Below are 15,172 nucleotides of genomic sequence, written 5' to 3'. Positions count from 1 at the left end.
TTTCTAGGTGTGCCTAGAGTGTGGTGATGAGGAACAGGCTGTGGATCCTCTCCAGTCTTCCCTTGGCTTCCCACCATGGCCTTTCTCCCAGCCTTCCCAGCCAAGCACTTAGATGTCTCTGAAGAGCCCAGAGGCTGGGGTTGCTATTTATTCCTCCAAAATGCTGTTTCCCCTCCCAGGTGACCAGGCTGGGTGTCATACCTCAAAGAAACCAAGAAAAGCCAGATGGAGACCATGGTAGGACATTACCAAGGCTGCCAAGCTAGTGGGCCTTTGGGAGAGGGGGGCAGTGCACACGACTCTCCAGGTTATCCCAGGCAAGCCAGACTTCCCATCTGTCCACAGCCTATCTTTAGTAGTCTCGTGAATTTACCTTATGGCTGGGATCTTGGGGCTTTCACGTGGCTGCCCTTGGGCTGTTAGGACATGTCACTTGGGAATGAAGAGAGAGTGATAAAGCCCTGGGATGTGCCAGCATGGTCACCTGAGGGACTTCAGTAATCACATACTTGAAGAGAAACAGCAGCTGGGGGTGGGGTAGTGAGCTCTGAACCCCCAGTCTGGGCAGCCCTGAGGTGCCAATCTATAAAATAGTGAAAGTAGCAAGAGCCACTCAACAACAGGTGCCTTTCCCAGGTCCTTACTGCCATCTTCCATTGTGGTGTCAACTGATATGCAGCACAAAGGTACAGAGAATCCTCAGGCCCTGGGGTCACTCTGAGAATGTGTAGATATTATGCATGTTACCAGCTCTGCACTGCCTGGCTCAGAGGAACTGGGGGTGTGATAGATCAGTAAGCGGGTGTGTGGGAAAGTGGAGGTGGGGAGAAGAAATAACTGGAAGAATAATGAGACAGAGGGAGGCAGAGCTGATGGTGGATGCACAGACAGATAGAGGATTGGTCAGTGGCTGGCTGATGCCTGACAGCAATAGGTGGCAGATGGTTGACTGATAGGTCTATCGATGGGTTTAGTATCTGTCCCAGGCCTTCATTCAGTCCAGGAACATGAGGACTAACACCCTATGGATGCTTAATTCAGTCTTTGCTTTAGCCTTGCTGAGAGGGTCATCCCCCAGCCTCCCTAGCAGCCGACTCACAGGATGACAATCCCAGGATACAGCTTCTGGCTGTGGGCAGCACTCACTGCTGGCCCAGTGGGTGAAACTACACATGTGGAAGCTCAGTAGTTGAGTTCTCAAGCCCCAGTCTCCCCGGTGTGTCTGCCTTAGCAGATGGTTGGTTACATTAACTGGGAGTGAGAGAGGTAAAGGCTCCCTGAGTCTCTCAAAGTCTCTTATCAGAACTGCCCTGGTTGCCTCTGTCCTTCAAATCAGTTGGTGAAAATTCCTTCACACACGCAGAAATCACAACTCAAGGACTGGAGTTACAGTTGCTCCTGGTTCCTTGATGGGGTGACATGCTTTAAGTATCCCAGCCGGGTGCTAGAATTTGAAATATCTTCCTGCTGGACTGAGCTTAGGCATAACATGTCTTGGGTCTTTTTTGGAAAGTGCAACCCCCTAGAGCAAGTCTTGTCCATAGGCAGGAGAGAGGCAGTGCTACCTAGAACCCTGGTGGCTGCTAAGAGGATGCAGCAAGGTCAGATCTCAACAGCTAACCTGGGGAAGGCCAGAGCTTGGGCCTCAGCACTCCCCAGCCACTCCCCAGACTTAGGGCACAGTGGTACTGCAGGCTTCCTTGGTCACTGTCACCATGGAGGACTAGCTGGTTTAAATGACGTCCCTGTCATACTATCCTGGCACTGATGCCAAGGGCTCCCTGGTGAGATTTTTTTTTTTCTTTCTGCTGGTGGGTTGGAAGATCCCAGACAGCTAGGGTCAACCCAAAGAGTGGTTTTTACTCTACTGAAAATATGTCTTAGGAAAGCTTGTGGCTTCTACTTACAAGCTGCCTGCCAGCCAGGTGAGCTGTCCACCTAGCACCCACACTTAGGATTCTAGTTGCAGGTTCCTGCTCTGGTCGGGTACAGTGACTACCATCCTGTGCTGCGCTGTGAGCTCCTATATGTACTTCAAGAGGAACCAAAAGACACCTCCCTAATACTTGAGATGCCAGAGTCAACAGGCAGAGGCTGGCCTCCACTAGCAGGGCCAGTGGACATAGTGGCCCACAGAGCTCTGTGATGACTCCCAGATAGGAGAGTTAAGGGTGATTTGACAGTGGAAGCTCAAGGGATGAGAACCCAGGAGTTCTGCAGCCTACAGCCCCTATTGGACCAGACTTGCCTACTCCATATCTTGTATCAGGTGGTCCTCTAGAGGCCTGGCCTCTCCTTGCTAGGGCAAGAGGGGAAAGATGACTCTAAGAATATGCTCACAGATCTGCTGTAGGCTATGGGTCCATACCTGGGCCTGGGTTAGGGCTCTTTCACCTGTAACTTGGGCTTTGTTCCCATTCCCAGCCTGCAGACTTCTTTCTACATGGCTCTTCTCTAGTCTCAGGGCTGAAGGCTGAGAATGAAGGCCAAAGCCTGTTTGTGGACACAGACCTCCTCACCCAGCCTCCCAGATATGCCTATCCTGACCTAAGCTTTGAGATGGTCCAGGCTGCCCTCAGCCTGTCATCTTCCCAGGAAGTGCACAAGGCATATGGCTTGTCTAGCTTCCAGCTTGGCCAGGCATCTCCATCCCAATACCCTCCCACCTGGGCTCCATCCCTCCAGCAGGCCTCTTCCATCCCACTCCCACCCCTGTTCCCACCCCTGACTATCCTGAGTGTGTGACTGGAGAGGGACACTTTCTAGAACTGAGAGTGCCAAGATACTGCCAAGCCTTTGCCGTGGACTTCTTTAGAGTCTGTCAGTTCGAGAGGTCTTGGCAGAACTAGTGTGGACAGGGAACCAAAAATAACTCCCTGACTCAAGGAGAGCAGGCAGCCTCCAGCCCCATGGGCCCTGGGAACTGTGCCTGGCCCAGCAGCTTAGAGAGCAGGAGACACAGTAGCCACACCTCCTTACCCTCCTCAGCATTGAAGCATTGGAAGGCTGACTGCTCTCCGTGACTGTGCACATAGAGGATGGCGGGTGTGGCTGGCAGGCTGGACCTGCTGGGCATCCTTCCTGTAGAATTCAGATGTGGACCTCTGTCACTTCTGAGAGAGTGAAAGGTTCAGATGGGTGGAGTGTTCAAGGCTGCCCCCGGCCTGGCTGAGAGCAAAGTCTTGTTTCCTGCACATTCCCATCTGAATCCATGGTGGAATGGCTGAACTATGCAGACGTGTTCTCCAAGGCCTGTGTTGTGCACCGATGCTAGTGTGCTTTCCTGGGGTTGCTGCTGGTAACCAAGATCAACATGGGTAGCATGAAAGGTGGGCTTCACTCCCCAGAGGCCCAGCACTTGTCAGATGGTGAACTGATGTACTCAGGAGGCTCTTCTGAGAACTAAGGCATTTGTTTGTTTATGGGAAGGAGGATGAGTGGAAGAGACTTCTTAACCTGCAGCAGCAAGCCCCAGGTGCTTTTGTTGGCAACCCCAGAAAATATGGATCTAGCTAAGGTCACAGAAGTGGATGGGCATGTGTCTCGGCCCAGTCCGAGAAGCTGGGCAGGAAGGTGAGCCACTGCTCTAGAGTGGGAGTACAGTAATCCCAGCCACGGAGGCAGGCAAGGCTAGGACCAGGGCTAGGACCAGGGCTAGGCATCCAAGCTGAGGTGGGCGGCGTCCCAACATTTCTGCCATGTCCAGGTCATGTACAGGAAGACGTCAGGTTTCTGCAGAAGAATGTCCAACCAGGAAGGACATCCAGTGGATTTGGGACAGATCTAGTGTGCGTGGCATCTTAGAAAATCTAGTGTGTGGCTAAGTCATGTGTTGACCACAAGCACCGCATGCCATTGGGCAGTAAGGATGCTTTCCACAGAGCTCTCCAGCCATGACAACTGTGCATGTTGATTCGTTTGAACCTTAACCTCCAAGCAGTTCATAGATCATGTCTCCAGGATGGGCAGGAGACCTTCTATGAGAAATTACAGGGACCAGTGCTCTGTGGATGATGGGTCTGGATGGCAGAATGGGGTCTGGGAAGAGAACTTGGGGAGAGGTTGCCTTCTGTTGGCTTCTTTCAGTTCCCACCCATTTAAGAGGGAGCCTCTGTCTCCTTGGCAACCCAAGACCACCTGCTAAGTGAACAGGAACAAAGAAAGAAAAACTGGGAGTGAGGGGTAGAGTCCCGCCTGGGCACATGGCTTTCCCTGCCTGGTGTCTACAGGTAGCACAGAATGAACTCACAACAACTTCAGAAGGCATACAGGTGTGCACGTGGGTGGGTGCATTTGTGTTTGTTTGTGTGTGTGTGTGTGTGTATGCTTGTGTTTGTGTGTGTGTGTATATGTATGTATGTGTTTGTGTATGCTTGTGTTTGTGTGTGTGAGCTTGTGTTTATGAGCTTGTGTTTGTGTGCTTGTGTTTCTGTGTGTGTAGGTATGTATGTGTGTATGCTTGTGTTTGTGTGTGTATGTTTGTGTTTGTCTATGTGCTTGTGTTTCTGTGTATGTATGCTTTTGTGTGTGTGTATGCTTGTGTTTGTGTGTGTATGTGTGTGTGTGTTTGTGTGTGTGTGTGTGTTTGTGTGTGTATGTGTTTGTGTATGTGTGTGTGTGTATGTGTGTGTGTGTTTGTGTGTGTGTATGTGTGTGTGTATGTGTGTGTGTGTATGTGTGTGTGTGTTTGTGTGTGTGTATGTGTGTGTGTGTATGTGTGTGTGTGTTTGTGTGTGTGTATGTGTGTGTGTGTATGTGTGTGTGTGTTTGTGTATGTGTGTGTGTTTGTGTGTGTGTGTGTGTATGTGTGTGTGTGTGTATGTGTGTGTGTGTATGTGTGTGTGTATGTGTGTGTGTGTTTGTGTGTGTGTATGTGTGTGTGTGTGTTTGTGTGTGTGTGTGTGTGTGTATGTGTGTGTATGTGTGTGTGTGTGTGTGTGAAGTTGGTCACAGCACTCATGGAAAGTAAATTTTTCCACAGACCCGTTGGGATCCTCCCTTTCTGCTGCTGTCCGCACTGGTCAACCTTAGCCTCTTCCCATCCCCTTCTTTTTCCTTTCCCTTCCCTTGGTATCTCCTCCAAGCCCAGGGCTTAGGCAGGGCAGGCCAATGTGAACAGAGGCCAAGAGGGCATGCTCTGTGCTCAGCGATATACCTTTTAGACCCTTGTGCTCAAGACTTCCATAGAGCCCTGAGCCTCAGTAGAAAGTGTTGGTGTGGGAAAACCCAAATTCCTCGTAGTGGGGGGTGCCTTTGAGGAAGGGGCAGGAGAGTGGGCACAGTGTGGCACTCCCTCTCCCAGTCTGGGCAGGGATACCAGGGCTGGGACATTGGTGGGTTTTTTTTAATCCTGTTGAGCCTCCCACTGTCCAGAGTCCCCTCTCTGCTGGCTTTTAGGCCAAGTCGAGCCATTGTTCTTTCCAGCCTTGTGCAACACCACTGTGGAGATGCCCACCCTATTGTGGGCTTGAGGAGATGGTGCTGAGTGTGGGAGCAGGGCGAACTGCACCCTCCCTGGGGCCTGGCCTGCCCTGATCACTGTAGGATTATCTCTGCTTCCCTGTGGTCTCAGGTTAAGCCTCTCACAATCCTGCCTAAGCAACTGGATCTTCTCTGAACTTTGCAGACTGTGTGTGTGTATGCTAATGTGGTCCTTGAGGGTCCTATAAACTGGGAGGTGGGGGGGGGGGGGTCACACTCAAGCCTGACCTCATGGAATGAAAAGGAGAAGTTCTACATATCAGGCTCAAACTGGGGGTCCATAGGATGGCAGGAGAGTTGCAGACTAAGGCAGGGGTGCTGGTCACAGTTTCAGCACCTCCTGAATGACTAAGCTGCAGCTCTGAAGTCACCTCTGGCCATCTGTGAGATAGGAGGCATGCAGAGGTTGCACTCAAGATTCCACAGAGCATGAGGCTCTGATCCCAGCCCACTTGAGAGCATGGAAAGCTCACACACACACACACACACACACACACACACACACACACACACACAGCAGGACACCAACAAGCCTCCACCCACTTCCACCAGGGGGCTGATTCCAAGACAGACACATGCACAGGAAAGATGCTCCCATGGTGTGGGTTGCTGTTGTGGGCTGCTAGGATTGTCTTTCTGTTTGGGGAGGTGAATCCTGCCTGGGTCCAGGAGTCTAAGTTCCCACCATGCTGGCTAAGTGCTTTATTCCAGCAGCCAAGACTACTGAGCTCTTTTGCTCCATTTCCTAGAGAAGACTGAGGCTTGCTGAGGCCTACCCTCACTGGTTATCAGGCTGGCCTGGCCTTTTGCTTACAAGAAGTCATGGAGTCCCAGAGGGCAGCCACTCACTGCTATGTCCTGCTGATGCCTGCCCTCGGTTGCTTTCTCTAGAGGAGGGGTTGGCTCTTCTTGGGCCAACAGTAGGACCTGTATAAGTGACATCATGAGCTGCTGGGCTTCAGAGGAAGAGGAAGAAGCAGCTGTCCTCTGAGTCTAGCTGTGCCATTGGGGGAGGGGGCCAAGGCTCTCCATTGCCTATTGGCCCTCACCTATGTGCACTCTGTTCCAGCCTGCGGGAAGCTGACAGGCATAAGTGACCCAGTGACTGTCAAGACCTCTGGCTCAAGGTTTGGGTCCTGGATGACAGACCCGCTGGCCCCAGAAGGTGATAACCGGGTAAGTGTCCCCCCAAGATTTAAGGGACTTAAAAGGCCTGGTGTCTGTCCCTCACCCTAGTACCAGCCGTGTCTATCACCTAGGCAGACAACTCCAGGGGATGTGGACTAGATAGAGCCAGAGTCTCCCAAGGGCTTCTTCTAAGGAGAGCTGGTGGAGGCCCCATTGCTGGCACGAGTGACAGACAATGGGGTGGGGAGGCTGTCCATTTGAGCACGGTGGTAGCAGGGGGAGGAGCAGCAGCAGCTCTGCCCAGTGGCTGAGCAGGTGCCCAGGCATCTACCGTGCTGACCGCTCCGGGCGTTTCCCATTACAGTCTCTGCTTCAGGGATGGAATCTATTAGGCCTTTCTTGTTTTAATGACAGCTGATTTGTACTCATTTGCCATTCCTTTCATGGCTGATAGAAGCTCTGTGTTCCCTTTTGATTCTGAGAAGAGACTGGGTTCCTTTTTCCTGGGTGTTTCCCCCGTGGGCAAACCTCAGAAAAGAAAAATGAGCCAGCCGCCCTTTTTTTTTTTTTTTTTTTTTTTTTTTGGCCTATTTCTCCTTCCTTGGAACTGGGCTGTGGTCTCAGCCTTTTGGGAACTGAGCATGGGGAGTCAGGCTGGGAGGCCTCTTGGATGGAGGAGGACTTAAGGATCAGTCAGGGTCTCTAGGAAACTCCAACAGAGATGGAAGAGAAGCCATGCTTCTGTGAATCCTTTGATGCCATCCAGTGCTAATCACTGCAAACAGGATGAGCCTCCTGGGGTCTGGGTGCTTCTCCCAAATACTCTTCTCATCAGAGGTTTGCAGGAGAGTGGACAGCCACACTCAGAACTGGTTGCTCCTCTCTGGGCCCAGAGGAAGCAGCCTGAAATCCAAGATGCTCTAAGCCTTCTCACATCTCCCCATGGCAGGCAGAACAAGGCTAGGCAGAACTGGAACCAGGAGGCAACTGGGGGTGGGTAAAAGACCCTCTAGACATGGCTCTATAGACCAGTGCCACCAAGGGCCCAGCTCTTCCACATGACAGACAGCTTGGGAGAGCTGGCCGGGCTGGCCAGAAGATACAGTAGGGTCAGGGCTATGTGAGCATAAGTTGTTCTCACACTGTTTTCTGGATCATGGTGGTATATAGTCTCTCAGCCTTCTAGTTTATTTTCTGTTGCTTGTGATAAAAACACTTTGACAGAAAGCAACTTAGGAAGAAAAGGTTGGGTTTTTTGTTTTGTTTTGGTTTGGTTTTTTTGTGTGTTATACTTCCTGGTCACGTTCATTCCTGGGGGAAGTCGGGGCAGGAACTCCAGCAAGGGCCTGAAGATAAACCTATCTGCTATTCTTCTAAGCATCACTTCTGACTAAGGAACTCACACATGGGCAAGAAATAACAGCAGGAACCATGAAGGATGCTAAGGATGGCTTATGCTTAGCTAGCTTTTTAACATAGCTCAGAACCACTGCACAGGGGATAGTGCCGCCCACAGCGAGATGAGCCCTTCTGTTAGTCAAGGCAATCAAACGGTCCCTTCCAGGCATGCTCATATGTCAACCTGATAAAGACAGTTACTCCACTGAGACTCTTTATTCAGCTGATTTCAGGTTAGGGCAAGTTGACAATTAGTGCTAACTGGGACACTTAGGTTTTGATTGTACTCACATCTTGTCAGAAAAAGTTACCTCTGCTCAAAGTTTGGTTAGGAACACCCTCTTACTATAGATGTGGATGCTATGATGAGGAGAAAGAGGGCCAAGACAGAAGATGCCTAGGAAATCCAGGCCAGCATGCCAGGCTCTGCCCCTACCATGTCATGTCTAGTTACCAGCTCTGGATTGCAGAGAATGATATAGTTGCCTCTTTGCCCATACACACACACACACACACACACACACACACACACACACACACACACACACAGCTCTCTATACACCTTCTAGCACCAGTACCTCCTTCCAGGCTTCTGAGAAACTGTTAACCACTACTCATGCAAATGGGCCAGGACCTACCCATGGTCCTCAGAGGCTGGTGCCTGGTGTCACTGAATCTGTGAGATTCTGGACTGAGGCTCCTGATGCCACCCACTAAGGACCTCTCCCCACCATCAATTCCACCCTGGCTAGCCAAGGCCAAGAGAAGTACCCAAGTCTGGAGCCTTCTGACATTACATATGTGTGCCTCAGTGTCTAGGATATAAGGCATAGCAAGGGTGTAGGCTCACAAACTTGTCAGGACACCCATGGGTGCTGTGACAATTAAGTATCTATTTTCTGCTTCGTGACTGCCTTCCGGCAGAGGAGGCTCTGGTGGCAGGCAGTGGCTAGAAGGAGGAGGGGACTTCGTGAGGGCTGACAGCAGGGGAAGTGGCTGGATGCTGGCTGGCAGCAGGCACACAGTATTGGGTGCTGCTCTGGGCATGTTGGGCTCTAACCACTCTGAACCACGTGCTCCTAGCCTGCTAAGTGACATGTTGCCTTGTTCAACCATTGATCAACACCAGCAGTGTTTGTTTTGTTTGCTTTCTTCCAATCTCCCATTTACTTTTGATCACATACACACGGGAGACCAATAACTCGCCACACACATGCAAAAAAAAAAAAAAAGAAAAAAGAGAAAGAAAGAGAAATTGATGTTGGCTTTAGAGCAGGCCCCCGTGGAGGATGGGGTGAAACGGAGGGGAGGACTGCATGGGACCCACGAGAAGACCTCAGGAAGCTGCAGAGCCCCACATCAGTGTGTGTACTGAGGGCCTCGTGCTGAGCCAGCTCAGTCCCCACTGCCTCTGTGTAAACTGTTAGAGCAAAATGAGCTTGGGACACCTTTGCATGGGCTCCCCTCTAACAAACACCAACTATGTAACATGCTATGCAAATGAACCTTACTCAGCAGTGAGCCACAGACCCTCAGTCCCCAACATTAGAAGCAGTGCGAGCTGTATTTCTTGTGTGCGGGATGCATGAGTCCCTACCTCTCTACCACACCTCCAAGTCCCTGGAGTTCCAGAGATTTCCTTCTGGATTCTCAGGCTCACAGTCTGCTTGGACTGAGACACTCTGACAGAGTTGTGTCCCACCCACCTCCCTTTCTGCTTCCAACTGGCTTGCCACCTCAGGAGTCCAGTATAGCTTACACAAGACATCAGAGAGGGGGCTTGTACCCACTGCCCCAGGAGGCTCATGTTCAAAAGGGTGGCATATTCCTCAAACTCTCACTTAGCTCTGTGTGCAAAGGCTCTTTCCTCTCATCTAAACAGCATCAAAACCAGCAGATGATCCTTAGAACAGAGGGTGGAATTATCCAGAATGCTTTAGATTACACAGATCTACTGGTGCCTGCAGCTCTGTCTGCTGGCAGCTCAGACATCCTTTCTAATCCTTTCTCAGTGGGAGTAGGGACTGGGACATTCCTGGGGTGTCTGGCATCCCGCCACTTCCTCCCAGCCTCCCACTGGGGTTCTCTCCACCCCTTCACTAACTGCTCCCTTTAGAACATGGTTTCCAAGGCTGAATTCCTTGATGCTAGCGGTTTCAGGAGGACACTTGTCAGATGCTTGCCAAGCCAGAGAGAAGAGCAAAACTAAAGCCCTGTTAGCAAGACGGTCCTTTAAATAGCATCACCCAACACCTTCGCTGCACCATAAGATGATGTGTAGAGCCCTGGCAGCTCTGCCCTGGTTCCCCTCCCAGCTGAAAAGGAACTGAACTTGGTTAAGTAGCCTCCATTTTCATGTCTGAACATGGGGAGACTTAAAGCAGAGCTATAACGTGTGCAGGAGAGCTCAGGGAGCCCCGCAAAGCCTCGGGGACCTCCAAGCAGGCAAGCCCTTGACATCCATCAAAGGAGAGAATGAGGTAAGACAGATGCAAAGTGAGCAAGTTCATTCTGAGGCAGAAAAATAAGAGTCATGCAGAATCAAGCACAGATGTTAGAAGGATGCCCCTGTGTGCCTGGGCACCAGCTACAGATGTGATGTGGGGACTTAGAAACTACTAAATCTGTTAACTAAGTTTTGATGTTAGTGTATGTCGACCTACAGCTTTTTCTTGGCCATAGAGTTCATTCCCTGGCAAGCAGACTTTTTATAGGTCCACTCTGCAGCCTGAGAAGGGTAATATGAGAGCGAAGGCATGGATCAAAGGAATCTTTGCTCAGACATCGGTCACAGTGGAGTTGGATTTGAGGCGTGTACACGAGCCATTTTAACAGTCTCACTTGTGAACTTACTTAGAAAAAGAAGTGTATGTATCTCTTTTTTAGGTGGTCTGGTCAGTTATGCCAAAATTCTCAGGGTCAGCTACTGAGAGACAGAAATCAGGACCAGAAGAGTGAAGGTGGGGTGACTCTTTGTCCACTGGTCCCCGAGTGAAGGTGGGGTGGCTCTTTGTCCACTGGTCCCCTCTATTCCTAAGCAGCTGTCCTGCATCAAAGGCAGCTCCGCTGGCGCTTAGGCTCCTCTGACGACACTTGTGTCCTCTAACTAAAGCCAAATGGTGTAGGTACCCTGACACCCTCCACTCTGCCCTTCACCTTTAGCCGAGCATCCTTGAGTCTAGTTGGAAAGAACCATTGATCCTTCTAGAGGACATGAGAGCCATGTCTCTGGGAGCCAGCAACTGCCTCTGGAGTCACTTCCCAGAGCCAACACTAGCCTTGAAAAGGACAGAAAACAAAGGCATTTCAGAGCAGAGGTCACAACACTGAGGGGAAGAGCGGCCCTTTGGAAATGGGTCTTCTTCCCATGATGCTCTGGGCTTTGAGCCATGTGGCTCTCTTCTGTAGAATGGCCCATGTCTCAAGCAGCCTCCATAGCCTGTAGTTGAATATTTGGCCTCTGGAGCCTACTTCCTTAATGTAACCCAGTCTGTGTCTTCAGAAAGCAGTTGGGTCCTGTGACTGATTTGCCAGTATATGGAGAAGAGACCACTTAAAAATCCTTAGAAATTGGATACTGGTATCATCTTGTTATACACTAGACGGAAGAAACACAGAAACCAATCACTAGCTTCGTGCTGTGGAGAGCCCATTCCAAAGCACAAAGGAGGGGCTTGCTTCACAGGTGGACAGGGAGGGCTGTAGAGGGAGGTTAAAGCAGAGGCTGCAGAGAGATGGAGAACTCTCCATCCTAGGAGGCAGCCCAGTGAGGGAGTAGGGGGCGGGTAGCTTTGCCCCGGGAGACCTAGAGGTTGCTATCTCCATTTTAATCCATGACCCATATTGTTGAGGGATGGACTCAGGATAGCAACAGCCTCAGACAGAGACCCTGTTGTTGCTGTTGGTGTTTTTAATCTCATTAAAAACCAAAGGCACATCTGCCTCCCGGCATCTGATCAGATGTCTCAGGAACCAAGCTTGGGAGCTGCTGCCACAGCCCTAATCCCTGCCCAGCTTCCCCAGCTCTCTGTGGATAACGCAGCTGTCTTAAAGCCTGGCAGCAGAGCGTGCTGCCAGGTCTCTCTCCTAACCCTGCCCCTTTCTCAGATGCTCCAAAATTGCTTCAAGACTACTAAAGGTTTTTGTTCCAAGTCTAGATGGTTCTCAGGTTAACTGGCATGCAAGCAAGTCATCAGAAATCACTTTCTTTGTAACCCTTCAAACTCAGGTCGAGGCTGAGTTTGTTACTTGGGTGATTTCCATGGCTGGGAGACCCACAGTCCAGTCTGAGATGTGCTTTCCCCAGATTAGGGAATGAACCATTGCCCCCTACAGCAAACCAAAGCCCTGGTTAATTACCTTCCCCTGCTCACACTTGGTGTTCTCTCTCTCTCTCTCTCTCTCTCTCACACACACACACACACACACACACACACACACACACACACACGCCAGCCGACAGAGACTCAGACTGTACATCAGTAACAGCTGGTGAAATGGAGAGGACTCACAGCGTGCCATCCGCACACTGGAAGAGGGCCCTTCCCAGTCACCTTGAGAGACAGTTGTCCTTGCAGACAGAAGCTCCCCAGTGTGTGAGCATCTACCTAGCAGCTGTACTCTCTGCAACACTGATTCTAGCATCAACTGAGTCCCCGAGTTGATGACACTCCTTTCTCTCAATCCCTTGGCCAAGAACCAACAGTGAGCAAAAAGACATGGCCATTGTCCTATAACATGGTGCTATCCTAAGTAGTGAGGGCTCCATCTGGGGACATGGTAGGGTTTCCCATACTACCAACTGTTGTATATTACATAGACTGGCTGTGGACTGTATATGTAGGAGAGCCCTAACTGTCTGTGACCACATCTGTCCCTCCACTGTGTCCCACTCTTCCCAGGGGTAGGAAAATAGTCCTGAGTGGAGACTAGGGGCAGTCCAGTGTTCCTGAAGGTAGGACAGGATGCTCTATGTCTTCAACTTGCAGCGGGACATTAACCATGTCTGCTCTCCCCACAGGTCTGGTACATGGATGGTTATCACAACAACCGCTTCGTCCGTGAGTACAAGTCCATGGTGGACTTCATGAACACGGACAACTTTACCTCTCACCGTCTCCCACACCCCTGGTCAGGTACAGGTCAGGTGGTCTACAATGGCTCCATCTATTTCAACAAATTCCAGAGTCACATTATCATTAGGTTTGACCTGAAGACAGAGACGATTCTGAAGACACGCAGCCTGGACTACGCTGGCTACAACAATATGTATCACTACGCCTGGGGCGGCCACTCAGACATCGACCTCATGGTGGACGAGAATGGGCTCTGGGCTGTCTATGCCACAAACCAGAATGCAGGCAACATTGTCATCAGCAAGCTAGATCCTGTCTCACTGCAGATCCTCCAGACCTGGAACACCAGCTACCCCAAGCGCAGCGCCGGTGAGGCCTTCATCATCTGCGGCACCCTCTACGTCACCAACGGTTACTCGGGGGGCACCAAGGTCCACTATGCCTACCAAACCAACGCCTCGACCTACGAGTACATTGACATCCCCTTCCAGAACAAATACTCTCACATTTCCATGCTGGACTACAACCCTAAAGACCGCGCGCTGTACGCCTGGAACAATGGCCATCAGACCCTCTATAATGTCACCCTCTTCCACGTCATCCGCTCCGATGAGTTGTAGCTCCCGCTTTTCCAGAAGCCAAGGGTCCAAGTCCTCACCCCGAGGACATTTCCATGAAACAGCTGCCAAATGATTCCAAGAATACTAACAGTCCTGATTTTGAGAAATCAGCGCAATTTTGACACCGAGAGATGGTGTCCTCTCTGTGTTCCTCCTACTCCTGCAGGTGGGCCACAGATTTCAGAAGAAACCGCTATGTACGTGGATGGAACTGCAGCCCAAGGCTCCTTGGCTGTCCCCATCCCACCCCATCCCTCTCTGGTCCAATAACTCAAAGAAGCAAGGCGATGACTGTTGGCCCCTCTCACCCAAGAACAACCCACTGTTAGGATTGCATGGACATTTCCTTAGGTTGTGCCCAGCGAGACGATGTGATGGCCATTCTCCCCAACCAGCTCCCCCAGCCCCCGAGGCGCTCGCTCAGTGTAGGCTGCTTCAGCCCACACATATCGCAGCTGCCTTTTTTTGACCGTGTTGTTGTCTCTTAGATTAACTGTGCTGAGACTCCCGGTAGCTCATGGACCTGTGTCTAGTACTTTCCCGAAGCGATGGTGGGTGTGCGTAGGTGAAGTTGCTGTACCCACGTTGTTGAACTTGCGTACCCTGTAGCTAGATCGTGAGGTGTCCGTCTGTTATCCCCCAAGGTGGTAACTCCGTGTGTTCAATTTATGCAATGAATGTTGTCATGCAATGCTGTAGTTTGGATTGATAAGTGGATGGTTTCTGTTTCTAAAAAGAAAAAAAAAAAATCAGTGTTCGCCCTTATAGGAGACATAGTCAAGTTCATGTTGATAATAACCCAGTGGAACTCTTATCTTGTCAAGGTATCTGGATTGTGTAACCATGGATGGGAAGGACGCATCGTGGGAAACTTCAGTTTCCTACAGGAAGGAACTCCCCAAGGGCAGCCATGTGTGGAAAGATCATTTTTTAAAGAAATAAGTCAAAGAGGGCAACTTTGTACTGTTCAGTTATCTAAGGAACAATAAAGATATTAGGAGATAGCCTCGATTTGCTTATTGTCTGTGGCAAGAGGGACATATGTGATGGGCAACCCTGGATGTCGTAGCTACCCTCTAGGTCATGAGAACTCAGAAGGGAAAGAGGACAGTGGACCATGACCTCCTACTTCCCAAAGCCAAAAAATGCTTGGAGTTCCCCCGACCTAGGGCTGCCCCAGAGACCCCACCCTTCATCCCTTCACCCCCTTCTCTGACTCTTCTTCCCTGGAGCAGGTACCCACCCATGTCAGACAGCTCTGGTGCCATTGGTATATGTCAGCCGAGACCTCACTGATGCTGATAAGACCATGATGGTGAACCCACCCCACTTCCAACCCAGCCTTTCACCAAGGGCTGCCACAGACCTAGAGAGGAGGTGCCCTGGGAACCCAAGATGTGTATGTAGACCCTAGCAATTCCAAAGGACTCAACATGCAGATAACATCCTAGAACACCCAAGTAGACCAGA

The 15,172-nt window shown here is 50.8% G+C and overlaps 1 protein-coding gene across 3 annotated transcripts in view; it reads left to right on the top strand.

The window, feature by feature from the left end:
- Positions 1 to 14,706, top strand: part of Olfm1 (olfactomedin 1) — a 37,678-nt gene extending 22,972 nt beyond the window's left edge. For all 3 annotated transcript variants that reach the window (XM_029474395.2, XM_021184403.2, XM_085835081.1), the window contains exons 5-6: positions 6,551 to 6,657; positions 13,028 to 14,706. In XM_029474395.2, coding sequence (XP_029330255.1) covers positions 6,551 to 6,657; positions 13,028 to 13,702 — 782 coding nt within the window. In that variant the 3' untranslated portion in view covers positions 13,703 to 14,706. The remainder of the gene's footprint in view (positions 1 to 6,550; positions 6,658 to 13,027) is intronic.
- The last annotated feature ends 466 nt before the right edge of the window (positions 14,707 to 15,172 follow it).

Source organism: Mus caroli, unplaced genomic scaffold, assembly GCF_978045245.1.
Source record: "Mus caroli unplaced genomic scaffold, Mus_caroli_1 scaffold_2, whole genome shotgun sequence".
Taxonomy (NCBI): domain Eukaryota; kingdom Metazoa; phylum Chordata; class Mammalia; order Rodentia; family Muridae; genus Mus; species Mus caroli.
The sequence above is the reverse complement of the archived record's forward strand: the minus strand, read 5'-3'. Positions and strand labels throughout refer to the sequence as shown.